Genomic DNA, 15,445 nt, shown 5'->3' on the forward strand with positions numbered 1-15,445 from the left:
AGTCGGAAACATAGAGGTCAAGTTAGTGATACACAAAATCAAAATCAGATTTACTTTTAGCTGCCTCTTTTATTGGTTTTCATGCTAGAATTCTGGCATTCCATTTCAGATGTTTCTTCCAGCTATTTTGCTCAACATTCAATTTAAGTAAATTTTCTCTTAATAAAATGAGTTAATTAGTAGGATAATACTGATATATTTCCAAGTGTATACTATATTTGTAAAGGAGATTAAGTTACTGGAAAATGTACTGTAGAATGAAATGATGGGCCACATTAAATTTTTAAATATAGAAACAGTATTTTAGTACGATCTCAGACTTTTTTTTAATGTTTTTTATTTCTTAGTGTGTGTATGAGAGAGAGAGAGAGAGAGTGCATGTGTGTGTGCAAGCAGGGAGAGGGGCAGAGAGAGAGGGAGAGAGGCTCCCAAGCTAGCACAGAGTCATGTGGGGCTCTACACAGGACTTCACACAGGGCTTCACGCGGGGCTCATTACAGGGCTCATTGTGGAACTCAATCCCACAACCTGAGCTGAAACCAAGAGTCAGGCGCTCAACCGACTGAGCCACCCATGCACCCCACATCTCAGACTTTTATTTTTTTTAATATATGAAATTTATTGTCAAATTGGTTTCCGTACAACACTCAGTGCTCATCCCAAAAGATGCCCTCTTCAATACGCATCACCCACCCTCCCTCCCACCCCCCATCAGCCCTGAGTTTGTTCTCATTTTTTAAGTCTCTTAGGCTTTGGCTCTCTCTCACTCTAACCTCTCTCTTTTTTTTTTTCCTTCCCCTCCCCCATGGGTTCCTGTTAAGTTTCTCAGGATCCACATAAGAGTGAAAACATATGGTATCTGTCTTTCTCTGTATGGCTTATTTCACGTAGCATCACACTCTCCAGTCCGTCCACGTTGCTACAAAGGGCCATATTTCATTCTTTCTCATTGCCACGTAGTAGTCCGTTGTGTATATAAACCACAATTTCTTTATCCATTCATCAGTTGATGGACATTTAAGCTCTTTCCATAATTTGGCTATTGTTGAGAGTGCTGCTATAAACATTGGGGTACAAGTGCCCCTATGCATCAGCACTCCTGTATCCCTTGGATAAATTCCTAGCAGTGCTACTGCTGGGTCATAGGGTAGGTCTATTTTTAAGTTTTTGAGGAACCTCCACACTGTTTTCCAGAGTGGCTGCACCAGTTTGCATTCCCACCAACAGTGCAGACTTTTACATCAGAGTGTGGATACCCAACTTTTTAAACCAAAACAAACAAAAAAAAAATCACCACAACATAGTATATAACTTTCAATTTTCTAGGCTTACATGTAGTTACAAGCAAATTTCCATTTACTTGTTTAATCTGCCTTTCTTTGCTTGGTCTCTTTGGGACTAGGTTTATAAACTATAGCCCTGGGGAATGTGATTTCTTATCAAGTGTCCTTCAGACAACTTGTATTTCCTGCATAATAAGAAAAGACATAGATTCCAATGTCAAAGGAATCAGGAAAACTAATAATTTATCTTTTATGCCTAGCTGTGCTTACTTCAGGGAAATGTGCAGTGATAAAAAGGAGGTAAAATGAAATCCTTTGATCACTTTTTCAGAAAGCCACCAGCTGGCCCTAAATCACACCTAAGTTTTTTCCAAAAGCTTCCCAAAGAGGTTTTACTTTGAATTCTGGAAAGGGTGCTTTAGATTGCTCTGTGAAGTTGAAGATCGGCTATGCATTACAGTAATAACACGGCAACACTGCTGTCAGCAGCAATGTTAGATTTGGCCCTGCTTTGTATTACACATATTCATTCACTTGTCCTTCTGTACTTTGAATTTGTAACAAGAAAAGGACACAGGTCCTTTGTTGGAAAAACCTATAATAGAAAGTCTATGCCTCAGAAACAAGTTTGGAACATTCTGGTAGCTATGAGAAACATTGATTGTAATTTTCTCTCAATAATGCACTGAAGTATTGATCAGAAGCCAAGGGAGAAACTTCTTATTTCTTTGTTTCTGCTGAGACTGGGAGGAAGGAGGAACAGCAAGAGTCCAGAAAAAGCAGCTAATGTCCACCCATCCAGTAGTAGTTTTAGGTAGGCATTTATTTGCTAGGTACAATTCCATTTGACCTCAAGCTGCATTAGGTTTTGGATATAGTCTTTAGTTTTTATGCTACTTAACAAATCTTTTTTTTGGGGGGGGGGGGTGGATATGAACAAAAACAAATATACTAATTTATCCCTTAAGAACTAGAAAAATAACAAATGATTTAAAATTATTAAAAGTTTCAAAATGGCTTATCTCTGATAACTTCAAGAAAATCAGCGAGAAGAAAATAAAAAGGTTTCTGAATACCAGTCTTGCAAACTTTCAGCTTCAACAGTATCCACTCCCAATCTGAAAATCGTGTACCTGCTGGTGTGTGAAACTGAGTTTTTCCTGGGAGAATAATCAGTTGGTATCCATGAGATTATCTGGGAATTTAGGATTAGGTTTACAAAACAAATCCCTAGTCAGGAAAGAGTGGGGACCAGTGAACACTGACCGTAGGAAAATATAACATTTTAACTGCAATAATCATGAAATCAGTGTCCATTAAAGAGAGAAAAACAGCTTGATATCATAGTTTTAGCGATTTTTGGTATCCCGTTAGCAGTGTTTCTGGGTGGAGCCCTAAACTGACATGTGCCAGAAGTGACTTTAGGTGCTAGTACTTGGAACACATAGTACATAGCAGTGGGCTCTAAACAAAGAAAAAGAGTAGATACTGTCACTACTTTTTTTTCCCCAAAAAAGTATTTTTGGCCGTGTATACTGTATCAGTGTACTTTACTGGATTACATGCCATATCTTGTTATGATGTGTAACTTGTAATATGATATAAAACATTATATTAGACCAACCGATGAAACTAATTCTGCTTCTTATGGACAAGTGGACATACTTCTGTGATGAGTAACTGAAGCTCAATTTCCACAGAATGTTCCCTGGTGTCAAATACTGAATGTGCTTTTACTGTCACTTTATCAAATGAGATGGGAAGTTTCTAATATATTTGTATAATAGTGCCCGAGGTCTAGAACTATAAAAATGTTTTAAAGAATAGAAATATGCTTATTACATAGGTAAGTACATTGCATTTTATTGATGCTTCAACACTTAATTACACTTAGCAGCAAAGTTTTGCCTTTACTGTTTAGTATATTTTTTGATGATAGCAGTTCTACTGTGAAAAACTTAGATAACTTAATCTAAGAACAGCCCTAGACTTTAAAATATGTGTGTCTGTATATAGTGGTACAACTCTGTTATAAATGACTAAACCTTTCCAAAATATATTAATTAATGAAATAATAATTTTCTCTTTAGATTTAGAATATATTATTGCTATTTTAAAGTTTGAAGATGTGATTTTTTTCTTTCATATCATTTTAAGAAATGATATCTAACTTCATTCTAGGTAATGCTGAAAAATTGTCTTATAAATTACTTATAAATGTTTTCTAGAAATAAAGTAGATCAATGGAATTTTTAAATTATTTTGAGCTGCCTCAACCTGCAAACTCAGGAGTCAAGTCAGTTCCTATAAGCAGAAAAATTCCTAAGCCCCCATTGAGAATGTGTACATCCTCCCAGGAATATCTCATTCTAGCTGGTGTGCTGTTTACAAACCACGCTTGTCAAAGAAATGACCCATGAATTCCAGTAATGGAAACTGATAAGCATCTGCTGAGAACCTTTTTACCCAAGAAAGGAACCAGATGAATGTAAAAAACTAAAAATTCTTATAAGCAATTTTTCAAGTAAAATGGGATTGGGTTTGTCTTCAAAATTGATTTAAAGGCAATCAATGGATATGAGTTTTATATATATAAATATACACAGACATACACGCGTTTACACATATCTGTATGTCTATTGCTATAATAGATGTGATACATATCTATAATAGATGTATAGATGTATTCAGTTTTTATATGAGATCATTTACAAGCCAGAATTAAATCTTTTCCATGAGACAGTGTAGGGATGTGGCTATGTGCACAGAGCTGAAGTGTATGTGTTCAAATTCCATTTCTATCTCCTATTTTGTGTAGGATGGTGTGATCATCTGTTGTAAGATGATCATAATCTATCTACCCAATAGATTTGTTGTGAGAACAGTTTCTGGCCCATAGAAATCCTATTCCAGGCTTTAATATTATGTCCAGAGGTTTGAAAAGAGAACATGAAATAAGGGGTACTAAATAGCTGTGGAGTTAGAGAGACCTCATTGAAATCTCAGGTAGTGCCACAAGTTGGGTGACCCTGAGCATGACTCAGAGACTCTGTTTTCTTATTTTCTTTTTTTAGGTTTATGTATTTATTTTTAAAGAGAGAGAGGCAGAGAGAGAGGCAGAGACAGAGGGAATCCCAAGCAGGCTCCATGCTTGCAGCACAGAACCTGATGTGGGGCTCAATTTCATGAACCATGAGGTCAAGAACTGAGCCAAAATCAAGAGTCAGACACTTGACTGAGCTCCACAAACCCCCCAAGACTGTTTTCTTATTTTGTAAAATTGAAGTACTAACTCTAGTGGTAAGATAAGAAGGGATAGATAAAAAGCCCCTGAATGTGATAGATGTTCAGTATTAGGCTACCTTTCCCCACCAAGCTAGAACTAATTCTTAAAGACTGCAAAAATTTCTTTATTCATTTGTTTTTTGCTAATAAAATTTATTTTCTATACATCTTGTAGGGTGAAAATGGTTTGCATGGAGTTCCAGGCTTACCTGGTCAAAAGGTAAAGAGTTTTTGAATGTTTTATAGAAATTAAGAATTTAACATCTTAAAAATTGAATCTGCATATAGTATAGCGAAGACTCAGAAAGTTTATTTGATGAAACCTAATTCCCTGAAAGGCTCTTAGAAAGCCACTAATCGGTCTTTCAAAGAGAACCCATGGAAGTAATCCCTTTTCAAAGGAATCACTCTAGGAGAGAGCTTTATCAGAGAGCTTTAGCAACATGCTTCTCCAGAGAAGTCAATGATCATGCTTTCTGGGGGCCAGTGGAGTGTACAGAGCTGCTCTGATTGTGTTTTCACTGTTACTAGTGTCTAAAATGAAGAGCGGAATAATTTTTACCACCTTTGACTGTATTTGGTTCTTTCTTATTTATCTTCTTTTTGTATTTCCCAGGTTGGCTAAACATAATAGTTACACTGACATAAAATATTAAATGTTACAAAGATGCTACAACTAATCTCTTCAAAAAATATCTTTCAGAATAACAAACTCATAATAAATAAAGATTTTTGCCTTGACTAGGCTGCTTGTTTCTGTGCCTACTATCTTTCTCTTTACCAAGGTGAACTTCACTTGTACCTGTCCCAGGACTCTCTCCTCCTGGAAAGGAGTGTGACCAGCATTGCTGGAAGCACACAGACTGGTCTATTCCAGTTTCCTGGAGGGATGGGGAGCCACTTCAGGTGGGGCCAGCTGTCATGATACCACTCAGATAATCCCACCACAGGGGAGAGCATTACTAATGCAATATTAGATGCCCACCCCAGCCAACCATATCATTTCTATGCTCTGAAAGTTTTACAGGTCTTAGCAGCAAGATGTCAGAAGTTACTACTGCATCTAGGTTTTTCTCTGTAGCTAAAAATTTCCATTTAAAAAAAAAGATGTACATTTATTTATAGTTACAGTGTTTGAAAAATCTTCCCTTACTTGGCTTGATAAAGATAATAAGATTGAACTGGCAGCGATAAAATGGCAAGCTTCTGAATTTCTTCACAGCAACTCTAGACAAAACCCATTGATACAGCATGTGCTGCCTCTGTGAGTTGAGCTGCAAGCCAAGGGATGTGCAGATTTATCTACTGGGAAATAGTTTTGGACTTTCCAGCAGCTGTTTGTGGTGGCTGCATCATGCTGACATTGTGACTGATGTACTGGGGGGTGTAGCAGCTTCGATGTCAGCTTGAATTAACAGATCAAGTTAAAGTCTATATTTTAGGAAAAATGATCGAGTAAAGATAGACCATATATTCAGTGGCACATATGCCCAAATACTAACCTATTGTCTTTCCTGGTACCCTTTTAAAGGGAAAATGAAGCAGAAATAATAATTTAATCATGTATGTATGTGTGTGTATACATGTACACATATACATATATTTGATTGCAGGTATTATCTATAATATATACACAGACACTATACGTATAGTAAAAACCTGGCAGTTTGCTTCTAACATGAATTTTAATTGTGTCAAGCGTCACCTTGTTTCAGCATTATAGAAAAACTTGACATAAGAAACCCTTCATCCCTTATCTCTGTGCACTTAGGAAATATTTCATTTATTGAGTGCATCTTGTGAGTGGAGGGGTGAGGATGACCTATCTCCAGCATTCACTTGCTGGCTGTGTTGTCTGGAGTGCCTGACATGTACTTGGCATTCAATGAATATTTGTTTGAATGTATGCATCAAACATCAGTACCATAAGTATCTGTGCAGAATTAAGTGGGAAAATAAGCTTGTTGGGTCAGAGAGCGTTTTAGTTGAGGAATAGGAAACTTACACCTTTTGGAATAATTATGGTGGTTGAAAGCCAGCAGCCCTACAACTGCCAACGCCCTTTCTGTGACTGAGAGGCAGGAGATCTGGGGGGTAAAGAACATGTTCGGCTCTGGTGTCAGAGCTGGAGCCAGGACTCGGGGTTCAAACCTGAACTCTCATTCATCACACAGCTCCCACTGGAATGGTATTCCATAGAAGTCAGCATGAGAAGGCTGTTTCTGCTGGATCTAGTGAAATAAATGGTAATAGTAATAATAACAATAATGGCTAACTTAGTGCCAGGCACTATGTTGATGCATTCAATTCTCAAAACACCTCTGAGAAAGGTACAGTATATAGAGAAATTCAGGTTTATGGAGATGACATTGCATGGAACGTACTATAGTGAAAGTGTGGCTTGTACTCTTTAGTATTTAGGAATATTTAAATTTTGTCTAAGTTAATATTGGTTTAAAAATTTACATATTAGAAATGGTTTTTATTAGTTATTGGAAACATTATCATTATTATTGTAATAATTGTGTATATTAAAAGTAGTGTTCCCATTATTATATATACCATATTCCTCTTCTACAGGGAGAGCAAGGTTTTGAAGGCAGCAAAGGAGAAATTGGTGAAAAGGTAAATATCTCTCATTACATAAGCATCTATAAAAATGAATTGTGTTCATGAAAATATTTTGAAGTGGAATATCTAACTTCTCTTATACTTTCTATATCCAGAATTCAGTAATTTTGTAGAAAAAATCTTAAAATATTTATTTCACTTAAGTTATACTTAATATACTGGTGATTTTCACACATCTTTCTAAACTTTGGATGGTAGTTTTATCTAGATATTTCTCACTAAATGCATTTCATTGATATATAAATGATTAAAACATTTATTAAGCAGTATATTTGTGTGCTATCACGTCACTGCTGCACTATGTGTCCAAGTCTTTAAATAAATGTTTTGTTTACATGTATACCTGGTTTATCAGTGGAATTTTTCCTGAGGAAATAAATAAGAAGAACTGTAATTGGGTCAAACAGAAAATAGATGTGAAAATAGAATAGTTTGAAAGAGTTAAAATAAAGGGATGGTTTACTTTATTTTTTAAAGTTTATTTTTATTATTTATTTTGAAAGGGCACAAGCGGGGGAGGGGCAGAAAGAAGGAGCTACAGAATCCCAAGCAGGCTTCACACCATCAGTGCAGAGCCCAATGTGAGGCTCACAAACTGTGTGATCATGACCTAAGCCGAGCTCAGAAATCGGATGCTTAACCTGAGTCGGATGCTTAACCAACTGTGCCACCCGGGTGCCCTGGAAGGGATGGCTTAAAGGGGACGGTTTAAAAGAAAAAACACAGAGATTGTGTAATATCCCAGATTGGGTTATAGTAAACTCCTTAACTCTACAAGTTTATCAGACTCAGAAGCAAAGAAAACTATGGATAGAACTCCAGATTGGTGCTGAGAGAAGTGGTTAACCCAATATTCAAGCAATCTTTGTTTTACAAATTTACAGCCTTCTACTGAAAGTACAGAGAATAGAAGTGCCTTAGTCATCCAAAATTTCCCTTCAGACAATCATTTGAGTCCTTCTGCTTTTAATAAGTCCAGTTTGATTTTTAAATAGAACAAAACAGTACCATTCCTTTGTTTCATAAAATGTCATGTAATTGGACAGCCAGAATAAGGGAAGGGGGAGAGATAATCTCAAATTAGACAGTGTTGCCTGTATTTAGTTTTCTGGGCCGTGATCAGTTGTTTGCTTCTTCCATAAGTATTTTAAACGGAATGAGCATCTATAATAATTGTAAGACAAATTATGCATGATGTAAGCTACTTGCTAATTACTTTTCCTCATAAAACTGTAAGAGAAAAGGACAGCCGTATAATAATCATATAATTGAGGAGAATTCCATTAAATTATGACTATTTTTTAAAAAGTGGATCTCTCCTCTTAGGAATCTTTTGAATATTTTTGTTTTAGTAGAATGACAGTCATTGCCTTTAAATAAATGCTTTATTTACACATGTTCCTGTTTTATTAATGGGACTTTACCTGTAGGAATAAGTGAGAATAAGCAAGGAAAGAAAAATTCTGTCATTTAAAGTCACCATCTCACTAAAATCTTAGTGGTTATTTTGATATTTTATATACATGGTTGGTATTACTCGGTAATAGATTCTCACAGGCTATGAAGTATAGAAAACTGTTCAATATATTTGGCTTTGAAGATCTCCCTTCTAATTCCTCATACCTATTAACAATTGCCTTCAAATAGTTTCACCAAGAGGTAAAAATATTTATGGAGAATGATGGAGATAACAGGAAGATATAAAGCATCAAATAGAAAAGACTGTACCTTGAATGAGAATTATAATTCAAATGGCTTATAGCCACATATAAAATTCACATAATAACCCATATAATAAAAATATATTCTGCTTTATTATTTACCAAATAGCAAATGTTTGAGTTTTTCAGTGTTGCATGTTACATATTCTGATCTATGACCACATGTATTTTTCCATGAGATAAATAATTAATGTCAACTTTTTGTTCCTAGATTAGAAACTGTGTTTCTAGATTAATTAAATAAGAATGTGAAACACTCATTTCCATGTGATACAAGCATGAAATCCTTTCACTGCTTACAACATAATTTGTTTTCTGAACAAAGACTACTTTATGTATTTATTTTTTATTTTTTTTTGAAGTGTATGTGGGCATCCCGATTGGGTGGGGGCAGGTTGCAGGGGTGGTGAAAGAACTCACCCAAGACAGAACAAAAGGGATAAAAGTTTATTGAATACACTGCAAAGGAGCAGCATACAGAACAGCGAAGGACAAACCATTTGCCACGAGGAGGTGGTGAGAAGCTATAGTTATAGAGGGGGGTAAGGGAATATGGAGACATATGGAATTTTACTTTTTTTGGTAATCTTAGGAACTGTGTCTGGTTGTAAGTAGCCCATTGGTTAGTCAGGACCTATGGCTTAATGAGCCTGTGCATTCAGCTCGGTAGTCACTGTGGACCCTTTTGACTTGCTCAAGTTTCCATTACTCAAGCCTGTGACCTAAAAGCGGCCTCTACAGTATAGTTGACATGAAATGTTATATTAGTTTCAGGTGTACAACATAGTGATTCAACAAGTCTATACTTGATGATATGTTCACCTCAAGTGTAGCTACCATCTGTCAGCATACAACACTATTACAATACTTTTGACTTTATTCTCCATGCTGTACCTTTCATCCTGTGACTTATTTGTTCCATGCAAGCCTCCCACTCCCCTATACCCATTTTGCCCATTCCCCTACCCCCTAAAAGATAATTTAAATTGAATTTAATTCTTTGTGTAAGACTATATAATTACAATAAGACTTACCTTTCCTCTTTAATTGTCTCATTGTGGCCTTTACTGTGTTTACAATTTGAGTGTTTTGAATGATACAATTCACTAGTTGTAAAACAAAAGAATTCAGGGAGTTGTTATTGCTCAAAGATGTCCTACCTACCAAAGGCACATGGCTACCAGTTGAACAGGAAAACACATATCAACTGTCAAAGACAAAACGCTATGTGATGATCTTAAAGTATCTTCATAGTGATGATACCACTATATGTTATTTTTTTTAATGTTTATTTATTTTTTGAAAGAGAGAGACACACACAGAGCATGAGTGGGGGAGGGGCTGAAAGAGAGGGTGGCTCAGAATCTGAAGCAGGCTCCAGGCTCTGAGCTGGCAGCACAGAGCCCAATGCAGGGCTTGAATTTACAGACAGCGAGGACCTTCGACTTAGCTGAAATAGGATGCTTAACTGACTAAGCCACCCAGGCTTATGTGGTATTTCTATAATCCAGTATAAACCAAGTAGAGAAATCTGCTGTTTTCCTTTATGACTACATAAACTAGCCTCTAGGCCAGTTTAATTCATGAGCCAGACTGACCAGGTGGTTCCTCAGCATGTCTAACGTGGTATCCTTAGTCCAGAGAAGAATTTATGAAATGTGAACAAGTAGAGAGGACCTGATTTGAGAGTATATTCCTGAGTCTGTAGCAACTTATGATAGGGAAGAAATTCATGTATTAACTGAGCAAGCACAATTCAGCCAAATCAGTCCTGAAGTGAAAATCATTTGAAGAACTAGTTCTTTCTCAAATTACTTACGCTGGCAGGACTCTCCCTGAAGACAGCTATTTTCAGGTTCACTATTCTCTGGTTTAACATGTAGATGTATATGAATGAACCCATCCCACTGCCCCATTGCCTGTTGCCAAAGGCAGGTGAGCATCACTCAAGGATCCTTTGACTCTAACAGCATGTCTCATGAGGCAGGAGGGAGGAAGTCTATATATTCTGACTGGGGAAATAGACTCACAGCAGGGGGTCTGTGTTCTGGTTTCTCTGTGTCTTTAGGAGTGCTCCTAGGCATCCATTCTTTGGAGGATTTTCCTTAGGTTTCTTCAGAATTCTTGCAGGTTTTATATGGGCTACTACTAGTGAACAAATGGAGAGTGCACCCTTGAGGTGGCAGTTATCCCTGTACTGTGTCAACCTTCCTTGCAGTGATAACAGCCATTAACCATTCTTTTATGTTGCCATTCAAACTCCAACAGTTTTTTGTTTTGTTTTGTTTTGTTTTTGAGAGAGAGCACAAGCAGGGGAGGAGGGGCAGAGGAAGAGGGAGAGAGAGAGAGAATCTTAAGCAGGCTTTATGCCCAGCATGCAGCCTCAATCTCACAGCCATGATCATGACCTGAACTGAAATCAAGAGTCAGATGCGTGGGGTGCCTGGGTGGCCCAGTTGGTTAAGCGTCCGACTTCAGCTCAGGTCATGATCTCATGATTTGTGAGTTTGAGCCCCATGTTTGGCTCTGTGCTGACAGCTCAGAGCCTGGAAACTGCTTCAGATTCTCTGTCTCCCTCTCTGCCCATCCCCTGCTCACACACACACACTCTCTCTCTCTCTCTCTCTCTCTCTCTCCCTCCCTCTCCTTCTCAAAAATAAATAAACAATAAAAAGAATTAAAAAAAAAAGAGTCAAATGCTTAACTGACCGAGCTAGCCAGGCGCTGCAGACTTAGTTTAAAAATTGATTTTTTCAGTGTTAAACTAAATTCTGCCAATCTTTATTGTTAAATATCATTTGAGAGGTTCGGCAAGAAGATGGCGGCATGGGAGCACACTCGGTTCACCGTGTCCTGCTGATCACTTAGGTTCCACCCATATCTGCCTAAATAACCCAGGAAACCGCCAGAAGACTGGCAGAACGGACTCTCTGGAGCCAAGCGTAGAGGAGAGACCCACAGAAGAGGGTAGGAAGGGTGGAGAGGCGGTGCACACTACACGGACTGGTGGGAGGGAGCTGGGGCAGTGGAGGGGCAGCCTGCCCGGCAAGGCAGAGCCCCTGAGTCTGACTTGCAAAAGCGGAGGGGCTGGACTCCATGAGTTCTGACAGCCAGCGGGACTTAACATCTGGAATGTTAAAAGTCAACAGCTCTGCTCTCAGCAGGGAGGGCGAGAAGACACCAAGAGGGAGAGTTGTTGAGCCCCGGAAGACAGAGCTCAGCTTGGCGGGAAATAAAGGCACTGGCCAGCGCCATCTCCCTCTCTAATCTCCCAGCTGAAATCCCAAAGGGAACCAGTTCCCCAAAATTGTTTGCACCACGCAAACACCCAACGCTGTGCTTCTGTGGATCCATTCCTCCAACAGGTCTGCATGCCTCCCTCCCTGTGCTGCAGGGCCCTCCCACAGGGGACCACTGATGGCAAAGCAAGCTAAGCCTGCCCCTCCTGCCCCTGTGCACCTTGTGGACCCACCCTGGCTAATATGCCAGATCCCAAAAAGCAGCACCACAAGCCTGGTAGCATGCAAGTAGCCCAGACAGGGGCCACGCTACTCCACAGTGAGTACTGCCCCTGGGAGAGGGGAAGATAAGGTACACCAGTCTGACTGTGGCCCCAGAGGTGGGCTGGGAACAGGCATCAGGTCTGACTGTGGACCTCCCCACCAACACAAGTTACTCCAGACAGCACAGGGGAAGTGCCCTGCAGTTCTGCACCACTCCAGGGACTATCCAAATGATGAAACAGAAGAATTCTCTTCAAAAGAAACTATAGGAAGTAGCGACAACTAACAAATTGATCAAAAACGATTTAAGCAATATGACAGAACAAGAATTTAGAATAATAGTCATAAAATTAATCGCTGGTCTTGAAAAAAGTATAAAGGACAGCAAGGATCTATTGCTATAGAGATCAGGGAACTAAGAATCCATCATGAGGAGCTAAAAAAATGCTATAAATGAGGTGCAAAATAAACTGGAGGCAACCATTGAAGCTCAGATTGAAGAGGCAGAGGAGAGAATAGGTGAATTAGAGTATAGAGTTATGGAAAAAAAGGAAGCTGAGAAAAAGAGAGAGAAAAAAATCCAGGAGTATGAGGGGAGAATTAGAGAACTAAGTGAAACATTGAAACAGAACAATATCTGTAATAGGAATTCCAGATGAGGAAGAGGCTGAGAAAGGGGCTGAAGGTGTACTTGAACAAATCATAACTGAGAACTTCCCTGATCTGGGGAAGAAAAAGGCATTGAAATCCACGAGGCACAGAGAACTCCCTTCAGATGTAATGTGAATCTATATTCTGCACGACATATCATAGTGAAACTGGCAAAATACAAGGATAAAGAGAGAATTCTGAAAGCAGCTAGGGATAAACAGGCTCTAACATATAAAGGGAGACCAATAAGACTAGTGGCAGATCTATCTACTGAAACTTGGCAGGCCACAAAGGAATGGCAGGAAATCTTCAATGTGATGAACAGAAAAAATATGCAGCCGAGAATCCTTTATCCAACAAGTCTGTCATTCAGAATAGAAGGAAAGGTAAAGGTTTTCCCAAACAAACAAAAACTGAAAGAATTCATCACCACTAAACCAGCGCTACAAGAGATCCTAAGGGGGATTCTGTGAGTGAAATGTTGCAAGGACTACAAAGTACCAGAGACATCACTACAAGCATGAAACCTACAGACATCACATGGCTCTAAACCCATATCTTTCTATAATAACACTGAATGTAAATGGACTAAGTGCTCCAACCAAAAGACATAGAGTACCAAAATGGATTAAAAACAACAAGACCCATCTCTTTGCTGTCTACAAGAGACTCACTTTAGGCCTGAGGACACCTTCAGATTGAAAGTGAGGGGATGGAGAACTATCCATCATGCTACTGGAAGTCAAAAGAAAGCCGGAATAGCCATACTTATATCAGACAAACTAGACTTTAAATTAAAGGCTGTAACAAGAGATGAAGAAGGGCATTATATCATAATTACAGGATCTATCCATCAGGAAGAGCTAACAATTATAAATGTCTATGCGCCGAATACGGGAGCCCCCAAATATATAAAACAATCACAAACATAGCAACGTTATTGATAAGAATGTGGTAATTGCAGGGGACTTTAATACCCCACTTACAACAATGGATAGATCATCTAGACACAGGATCAATAAAGAAACAAGGGCCCTGAATGATACATTAGATCAGATGGACTTGACAGATATTTAGAACTCTGAATCCCAAAGCAACAGAATATACTTTCTTCTCAAGTGCACATGGAACATTCTCTAAGATAGATCACATACTGGGTCACAAAACAGCCCTTCCTAAGTATACAAGAATTGAGATCATACCATGCATACTTTCAGACCACAATGCTATGAAGCTTGAAATCAACCACAGGAAAAAGTCTGAAAAACCTCCAAGAGCATGGAAGTCAAAGAACATCCTACTTAAGAATGAATGGGTCAACCAGGCAATTAGAGAAGAAATTAAAAAATATATGGAAACAAATGAAAATGAAAATACAACAATCCAAACGCTTTGGGATGCAGCGAAGGCAGTCCTGAGAGGAAAATACATTGCCATCCAGGCCTATCTCAAGAAACAAGAAAAATCCCAAATACAAAATCTAACAGCACACCTAATGGAAATAGAAGAAGAACAGTAAAGACACCACAAACCCAACAGAAGAAGAGAAATAATAAAGACCAGAGCAGAAATAAACAATGCAGAATCTAAAAAAAACTGTAGAGCAGATCAATGAAACCAAGAGTTGTTTTTTTGCAAAAATAAACAAAATTGATAAACCTCTAGCAGGCTTCTCAAAAAGAAAAGGGAGATGACCCAAATATATAAAATCATGAATGAAAATGGAATTATTACAACCAATCCCTCAGAAATACAAGCAATTATCAGGAATACTATGAAAAATTATATGCCAACAAAATGGACAACCTGCAAGAAATGGACAAATTCCTAAGCACCCACACACTTCCAAAACTCAAACAGGAAGAAATAGAAAATTTGAACAGACCCATAACCAGTGAAGAAATTGAATCAGTAATCAAAAATCTCCCAACAAATGAGAGTCCAAGACCAGATGGCTTTCCTGGGGAATTCTACCAGACATTTAAAGCCGAGATCATACCTATCCTTCTCAAGTTGTTCCAAAACATAGAAAGGGAAGGAAAATTTTCAGACTCATTCTATGAAGCCAGTGTTACTTTGATTCCTAAACCAGACAGAGACCCAGCACCAAAAGAGAACATCCAGGCCAATATCCCTGATGAATATGGATGCAAAAATTCTCAACAAGATACTAGCAAATCGAATTCAATAGCATATAAAAAGAATTACTCACCATGATCAAGTGGGATTCATTCCTGGGCTGCAGGGCTGGTTCAACATTTGCAAATCAATCAATGTGATACATCACATTAATAAAAGATAAGAACCATACGATCCTGTCAATCGATGCAGAAAAAGCATGTGACAAAATTCAGCATCCTTTCTTAATAAA

At 38.2% G+C, this 15,445-nt stretch overlaps 1 protein-coding gene across 1 annotated transcript in view; it reads left to right on the forward strand.

Moving 5' to 3' along the window:
- COL19A1 (collagen type XIX alpha 1 chain) overlaps window positions 1-15,445 on the forward strand; it is a 350,833-nt gene that overhangs the window by 91,868 nt on the left and 243,520 nt on the right. Inside the window, exons 11-12 of the mRNA XM_040473872.1 lie at window positions 4,744-4,788; window positions 7,149-7,193. Of these exons, the coding sequence (XP_040329806.1) occupies window positions 4,744-4,788; window positions 7,149-7,193 (90 nt within the window). The remainder of the gene's footprint in view (window positions 1-4,743; window positions 4,789-7,148; window positions 7,194-15,445) is intronic.

The sequence above is a fragment of the Herpailurus yagouaroundi genome, unplaced genomic scaffold (genome assembly GCF_014898765.1).
Source record: "Herpailurus yagouaroundi ecotype Mexico unplaced genomic scaffold, PumYag 139, whole genome shotgun sequence".
Classification (NCBI taxonomy): Eukaryota; Metazoa; Chordata; class Mammalia; order Carnivora; family Felidae; genus Herpailurus; species Herpailurus yagouaroundi.